General features: G+C 39.5%; 1 protein-coding gene and 1 long non-coding RNA gene across 2 annotated transcripts in view; one reads left to right on the top strand and one right to left on the bottom strand.

The window, feature by feature from the left end:
* Positions 1 to 6,585, top strand: part of LOC117950697 — a 19,396-nt gene extending 12,811 nt beyond the window's left edge. Inside the window, exon 2 of the long non-coding RNA XR_004657969.1 lies at positions 6,473 to 6,585. This is a non-coding gene — a long non-coding RNA (uncharacterized LOC117950697). The remainder of the gene's footprint in view (positions 1 to 6,472) is intronic.
* The window catches only part of alg6 (ALG6 alpha-1,3-glucosyltransferase), a 15,990-nt gene that overhangs the window by 5,193 nt on the left and 2,593 nt on the right, over positions 1 to 8,204 (bottom strand). Inside the window, exons 7-11 of the mRNA XM_034881992.1 lie at positions 7,627 to 7,812; positions 6,505 to 6,640; positions 2,850 to 2,935; positions 1,371 to 1,455; positions 976 to 1,046 (exon numbers count right to left, since the gene is read on the bottom strand). Of these exons, the coding sequence (XP_034737883.1) occupies positions 976 to 1,046; positions 1,371 to 1,455; positions 2,850 to 2,935; positions 6,505 to 6,640; positions 7,627 to 7,812 (564 nt within the window). The remainder of the gene's footprint in view (positions 1 to 975; positions 1,047 to 1,370; positions 1,456 to 2,849; positions 2,936 to 6,504; positions 6,641 to 7,626; positions 7,813 to 8,204) is intronic.

Here is an 8,204-nt window from a genome sequence, read left to right as displayed (position 1 = left end):
CAGTTCTGAAGGCAAAAGGGGGTCCAACCCGTTACTAGCATGGGGTACCTAATAAAGTGGCCGGTGAGTGTATATCAAATCCAACTTTTACTTGAACTTTACTTTAATACAATATTAAAGACGTGACAATGTTTTGCCAAGAAGTCAAATGTATGACTTCATGGCACATAGGTGTGTTTCTGCGTTCCTGTTAGTTGACCCTGGTTACCTGCGTCATTGCTACCCAGTGCTAGCTGTACAATGTGCTCCGAGGGGGGGCACTTTCCACCGGTCCCTGACACCATAATTACAGCCAGTGCTCTTTGGCGATCCTGTTACAGCCCAATAATTGATCCTCTGCAAACAATGCCCAGAGCTGCCGCCCGCCGTTTTTTTCCTAATCCCTGGACATGCATTACTGATTGATTCAGGGAGACAGGTGGGACATATAACTCAATAGTTAATAAAGCAACAATCTAGGTTAATCTAGATTAATAGATGAGCCCAGATCCAGACACCAAATCCCTTAGTCTTGTCAAATCTATGCCTACCTGCACAGATTTACACATATGGAGGTAAATGGTAATGAATCACACACATGCATGTTTTATGCTCACTTGTGCAAGTACTGCATTTCCTCATATCATGACAATGGAAGCCGGGAGGACTGCTTTTTTGTCTGTGTCGCACAGAGGTGAATAAGCCCCCAGTTAGCAAGTCTGCACTTAAATAGATTTGTCCTCTGCAACTGTAGAAGCACAGCAGGAGGATGATGTCACTTTAACAGAGTGTGCACGTCTTCAAGTCATTAACAATCTGCAGGACATAAACTGAGATATGAAGTGGGGGAACGGGCAAATGGCTCTTTTGTGAGCAGAAATTAAATCTCTATTTATGAATATTTGAGGTATCACTACAAGACAGAAAAAGTACTGTTAATGTTTGTTACCATCACATTTGCTGTCATGTGTAGTGAAATAGTTCCTCTGTACTTACAAGGCAGCCAAGAGGATGGACTTCTCATGGACTTGATAGGAGAAGAGGAAAAAGGCCAGAGATGAATTGACCTAAAAGTAAAATTGACATTGAGATTATAAGTAGAACAACTTCCATTATTGAACAATATTACAGGATAGCATACTTTTTGGTAAAGGCAGTGAAGGTAAAAACTAATGTATGAACAGAGGCATCAATAATGTTTACATTGTAATTATTCTTATACAATTCTTGGACGAGAAAGTGAAATGCAGAATATTTTCAAACAAATTAAATTATTACATCACTGATACTTGAGCCCTCTGTGATTGGTTAAAAAAACAAGCCTTGTCTTTCTGTAAGGGGAGGATCCGTAAATTTGACTTGCTACTGTTTTGACATTAGTCATAACTCACCAAGGCCAGTTTAAACTGCCAGAAGGTGGGCTTCATCAGAAGTCGGATGCAGGAAGGTAGGACTGCCAGGAGAGTGCAAGCACAACTGAAAAACAATACATATGAACATTCAGATTATCTCACATTGGCACACTTAACTGCACACAAATCCTCACTGAGAGATGAAGTTACTGCAGAAGGAAAAAAAGAATAATTATTCACTAGTAGACATGTACAATGTACAATATCAATTCGGAGTCAATATGAATAATTGCATTTGCTCATAATTTCAGGCTTACACATACTGTACATCATTTTGTTGTGTTGATGGGGCTTCATGTGAAAACTGATAATGACCACAGAACTGAAAAGCAGTACACTATTTTTGATTTCAGAATAAAAGAAAAAAAAGATTTGTTTTCAGCCCGGGGCACTAGATGAGCTGATTTTGATGTCAAAGGCAAACAATCATTACATCAAGCCCAAATCTAACTGTGGATTCATCTAGCTGTTTATATATATTTTTTTTACAACTAAGACCTCTGCTATGTGGTAAATGACCAAATACTGGCCCCTCTTGGAGTTAGCAGGCATTAGTTTAACCCTTCAATTGTCACCTGCTGGGGGTGGAGGCACCGGAAGAGAGTGACTATGTGTCAGTGTGAATGTGCTGAGAGGTCGGGCAGAGAGTTAGTTCAAGGAATGAGGGCAACAATGTGTTTGTACTATGACATAGATTGATATATAGAAATAATCATAATGGTAGATAGAGATAATTGTTGTTGTAGATCGATAGAGATACTGGCAGTGGTAGATGGATAGCAGTAAAGGACCATTAAGTGGGTATTTAGTGTGTATGACCGCAAGTGTGTTATGTATGTGTTATGTGTAGTGCAGGGTTTTGCGGCCCGGAAGGACATGTATCACTTTTCACAGCTGATTAATTCTATTTACACAGTATACCCACACCGCAGCATTTAGCAATCCGCTCCCTTTGCCAAAAAGAAAAGATTGTTTTTCATTTGTTTGAAAGTCACTACAGTCAAAGAAGTCCAACTTGATCCCCCGACTTAGCAGTCTCGCGGAAACGTGTCCATGCTGCGAACATACGACTCCTAAATTTAGCATGCTGGGTTATTTAAGCAGGCTCTACCATTACACAGTTGTTTTCTCATTGGGATGTGACAGGTTCTCAGCTTTTAGTCAAAATAACTTATCCAAATACTACCTGGGATGCTCAGTTTGGCAGTGGACAAAGAAATTCAAGTTAAATATCCTGAGTGCTCCAACATTGTCTGCCCTGATAATGTTATTAAATTGTCTCTCATCCACGTTATCAACGTAATAAAGCACATCATCCATTTTTTTCTGAAAATCAGGTTTAAAAAAAAAAAAGTGCCTCTTTGCTGCATGTCATTCTACAATTAAAAGCTAAAATGACCCCCAAAAAATCTTAAAATAAAAAAAAATGAAACCTTGTTAGATGGATAGAGGGATTACCTGATGTAGATCTGGGAGTCACTGGACAGAATGGATCTGATCTTTATCAGGATGTTCAAGCTGCACCATGTGTTAGCCACCTTATCCTACACACACACAAAAAACACACAAACACAAACACACTTTTAAATTTAACACATACCTTGATGCCTGTGTAAAAAAAAAAAATTCAGAATTCAATTTTGAAGAGAAAGCAATTAGATGTCATTGCTGAAAGTAAAAATTCCATGGAGCATTCTAGTGGGACATTTGTACGTAAACCTCTGTCATAAATTAGCTCCCTTGTCAGAAAAAGCATGGGACTTATTTGCAAAGTTGGGGGTACAAGGTCAGGTGTCAAACCAGAGTAGTTTCTGCATAATCAGCAGATACAGACCAACCACAGAGCGCTGCTGAACATTACATAATGTCAATATGTTTAACAATTCTCTATATAATTTATTTATTAGATTTTAAGCAATATCAAATAATAGTTTTAATCAAATAATCTGCTAATTATTTTCTTAATTATTTTCTTTTACAATTTTAGAAAATAGTGAAAAATCCCAATTTCCCAGAGCCCAAAGTGACGTCTTTAAATTACTTGTTTTGTCTGACCATCAGTCCAAAACCTACATAAACAATTATTTAAAAGGACAAACAGCAGAAAATGTTCACATTCAGTAAGCTGAATACAGAGAATATTTGCTATTTCTCCTTGGACTAAAGTAACTTAAAACATTAATCAATTAGCAAAATAGCTGCAGAATAATTTTCTGCTTTTCAACATTCATGACAACATTAGTCATTTTAGCTCTAAAGAAAACACCACAACTGTTTCTCTAAATGAATCAATAAATCAATTTTTTATTTGCCACATGAAAACGTACAAGATAATTCAGGGACATGTAATTCCCTTTATGTTGGACTGTATAATTTTTATAATGTTTTTGCAAATAACTTTCCAAATCTGATCTGAATAATATGGAAGACATGTTACAGCCTTAATACCTGTCTGGTTGCTAAGAGATGAGGGGTGTGTTGCTGTGATATACAGTTGATTTAAGTGCCTAAGCAGTTGTGCAAGGATCAGATAATATTGAAGCCCAAGCCGCCACTATGCACTATGATACCAGACGTCACAGAGACAACGTGCCTAGATCAGCTTTTTGATTCCACTGTGAATGGTTGCAGTGTATAACCCTGTCTAGAAAACCTATTTCTGGCCTCCACTCTCTGCTCTGTGCTACAGCTGCTCACAGCACAGCTGTGCGTGGATCTTGATGGCAGCCTAGTCAGCAGCACTGGGCCATCCAGAGTTGTGTTGTCTCGGCCCTTTCCCTCTCTATTTCCTCTTTGCCTCCCTGCTCCAAATAACTGCAATGGGAATGTTTCTGAAGGCAACACATGAACAAGGGGGGGGGGGGGGGTCCCATTGGCATATGTAAGGGGGGGCGAGAGCATGGCGGTTCCTTCACCTATAAACTAGCATGGAATTTCAGGGGGAGAAGCATTTGGTGCCATTTTTGTGAGCAGGCAGCAATGTGAGACGCCAGAATGCAGCTCGGTGGGTAAACTTACAACTGCTCCGGCCCAGAAGCTGCCCCTGCCACAAGTCAGCACCCTCCTCACCCTTGTCCAGAACTTCTGCTTACGTGCACAATATCACAATTAGTTCAGGATGACTCGACCGTTCAGCCTCTCATGCTGTCGTCACAGGGGAGTATAGTGTCTCTCACACCCTGTGTATTATGTTTGCATCATTTTGTTGAACAAATACTGCCACAGCGAATGCTGCCATCTGCTCCCCTGGTAGAATTTTTAATTACTTCTCACATCCGTGACACTTTTTGCGGGGTGCCACCTCGGGGACAGGGACAAAAGGGATACGTGGTTTCAGAAATGGGAGCTGCAAACCTTGGCCTCTGAGCTGTCACTCACACATGCAGGCACAGACACACACAGTTAATTTACCTCTGCCCCTTCCATTACAGCTCTTAACACTGCCAACTGGATTTCTTCTCACTGTTTGCTATCACTTTCTTTTTTAATAATATCATATTCTTGTGCCTCCTTTTCTCAGAAGCAACAAATGACTCTCCACAACTTACAAATATGTGTGTGAGTGCTATTAAACCGTCTATCATACTTGTATGCTTTCCAAAGACAGTCAGTAGCAGGCAACAGTTGCCGTATGTGCTCTGATACGCCTTTAAATGTAGAGTTTGCCCCTCTCATCAGTCCATGTAGCTAGAACATGGCTCTGCTATGAAGTGCTGAAAACACCCAGGCCATAAATTAGTTAGATTTATCTATATCCTCCAACTGTACATCTCAAACCCCAACACCTCCCAGACATAGTGAAACTGATCTCCTGACCTTTCACCATTTTATTCCACTGTTTTCTTTGATCCTGCGGGGTATCCATTTCCCACCAGCTAAGCAGTGCAGGGTGGAGGCGTGTTCACCATACTGAAAGAACGGAACAGTGTGTAGGACATGAGGAGTGCCACACAGGTTGTATTTGTGTTGTAAAGCACTGGTCACAGCCTTATGCTGTAAAGATGTTTTAATGAAGTAAGCGCTTTAACTTCTGAGAGAAATGTCACTTCCTAGGAAACAGTACGAACAAAATTTCTCAGCGATCACCACGAAATCCTGTAATGTCAAACAGTCCTTTCAAAACAACAACCTGTTTCAACAGAAATTACAACAAATTCAGAAAAATGAAGAATTCAAAATCTAAATCCTATATCTCAAAATAATATTTATGAAAAATATACCAAAATGGGGAAAAAAACACCCATTTATTAACAAAAAAACTAACAAATAATACCATTTTGTCACCCTAGAATAAGTGAATCTGGTGGTAAGAAAAAACAAGACCCATCTGGTCTCCAGGAAAAGTCAGCAAGTAGAAAACACATAAACCTCCCTATTTTTCGACCCTAAATTTGATGGATGAGTAAAAATAATGACTTCTGAGCATTACATTTAGTTAACACATGTCTGCTATGCCTTAAGAGTAGCCACAAACCAATGTCAACCCCATATATACAGTTGATACCCAACACAGCACCAGGCTTTAGGGTAAACAGACACAAACACTAACAGCATCTCTGTTGGCTCATAACATAACAAAAGATGGCATTACATACATTCTATGTTGGAAGCCATACAAAAATCCCTTAACCTTATTAAATTATTTTTTTCTATTGATGGTATTTGGAATTTCAGGACATTTAATTACTATCAACACACTCAAATTTATTCATAACATTCTGAAAGTTCCCTGGGATACACAATCTTATGAATACCACCAGACCAGGGTCTTGAGGAGGTAAAACATCTGCACCACCTCAGGGGCAAATCAGACTTCAAAGGAAACGGTCACATGAGATGTGCATGTGACCTGTAGCATCATCTTATTCCCAGGGTATACTGGTCTATCATTTGTTTGCCTATATATTGCGCTGTTTTGATCTATCAGGAGATGTTATCTTATTCTACTTGTTTCTTTAAATTACATATTGGGATTGTGAGTAGCTATTGTTAGATCCCTGCATGAAAAAAAGTAAAAGTTTTTATATAAGACTATGAGTCTCAAAGGCAAGTTTGAACTTTTCAGATGTGTTTTTTTTCAGGCCGTCTTCATTCAAGAAAAACTCGACTGTACCTCAAACAGGCCGCGAGCCACGGGAAAGATCCTCCTGACCACCTGCATGGTGTTACCGGGGTCAGACAGGAAGGGCAGCCAGCAGAGGGCAAAAGTCACCAACACTGTTGCAGCAATTCTTGCCAACAGGAAAAGTCTACATGAAGAGGGTCACACAGAGAGACATGCATCATGTCTGAGTGCAGGAGGTACATATATACCATTAATAATTGAATGAATAGCCACTTCCTAACAGAATTTAAACATTTTTTGGAAACATAATGTCTAAAATGTAAAAGTAAAAAATAAATAGATGTTGACATTAGCGAGTAGGTTAGATTTGTCTTTGTCTACTGGCATTCCTCAAAGAATTAGAACACACTGTCTGCAAGTCCTAAATTTGGCATGTGACGCCTTGTGTTGAGGAATGCAGTGAAAGCCATGCATCAGCTGAAAGTCTTCAGTGTAGGTCATATCTTGTCAGCTGTAACTGCAAAGCTGCTGGTTAAGTTGCACACACAGCATAGCTGAGGAGTTTGGGCAGGGCGAAAGTGTCATCTGGACATATCTCTCCCCGGCCCTTCTAATCCAGCTCTCCATTTGCTACTAAATGCCCTTGGTACATTGTTACTAGATAAACACACACTGGACACACTAGTAACTGCATCCAATCGGATTACCTCAGTCATTCTGTGGCTCTCCTGAGGACACTGCTCGCTTATAGACTGACATTACGTATCTGCTTTGAGCACTCAGCTGACACTTCTATGAGATTGTCAAAACAATATTACCAGAAAAAACACAGTTGAATAATTATGACTACACATGCACAAAAATAATCGCTTTTAATAATCCTCTATACAAGTGGTTGCTTTGCTGAGAGACAAGTTGTGCTAACTAATTGCAAGAAAGTATATTTGGATGTTTGTCTCCTTTCATTCCAGGATCATTATGTCTTGTATGGATTCAAGGTGGAATACTATTACAACAACTACATAAAGCCATCTAGCCATCTATCAAAGGGGTTTGATTTAAAGGTACTTGCGCCCCTATGACTGTGCTGTGTGGGTATGTATGAAAATTCCTTAAAAAACTGTTAAGTGCTCAAGACAGAAAACACAAGAGACAAACAATCCAACTCACCCTCGCCCCATCAAGCCCAGTTTGACACTCTTTCCCAGCAGGTAGCAGAAGAAAGGCAGAGCATGGTACAGCTCCATCTGTTTGTAGTTGAGAGCCAGGCAAAAGGCCAGTGAGCCCAACGCATCCCAGCCCAGACCCAGAGCCAGAATCCCCCACAGGGCAAAGCCCAGACTCACTCCATTGTACCTGATTTGGTTAAGGTCAATATTGTGCTGAAAGTTTCTCCATGTATAAGGTGGTGATAAGCAGCTGAATGGGCCTGTATGGGACAAGTACCTTAGAAAACAGCAGCTGATCCTAGGTCAGTTCAGTTTCAATATTCAGTTTACACATCCACACTTTCATTGTTAGTGTCTGAATAACAACCACTCCTTTTTTCCATTCTGTTATCATTGTATCATTATATGAAAGGACACTGCATACATGAAATAAGATAACTATATATCATTTCAGCTACTGTTTCCTTCCATTTAATGTCTAATGAATCAGACATACTTAATTGATACACAGGGGAAAATGGGTTAAGTAATATATATATATATATATATATATATATATATATATATATATATATATAT

This window comes from Etheostoma cragini, chromosome 9 (assembly GCF_013103735.1).
Source record: "Etheostoma cragini isolate CJK2018 chromosome 9, CSU_Ecrag_1.0, whole genome shotgun sequence".
Taxonomy (NCBI): domain Eukaryota; kingdom Metazoa; phylum Chordata; class Actinopteri; order Perciformes; family Percidae; genus Etheostoma; species Etheostoma cragini.
The sequence above is the reverse complement of the archived record's forward strand: the minus strand, read 5'-3'. Positions and strand labels throughout refer to the sequence as shown.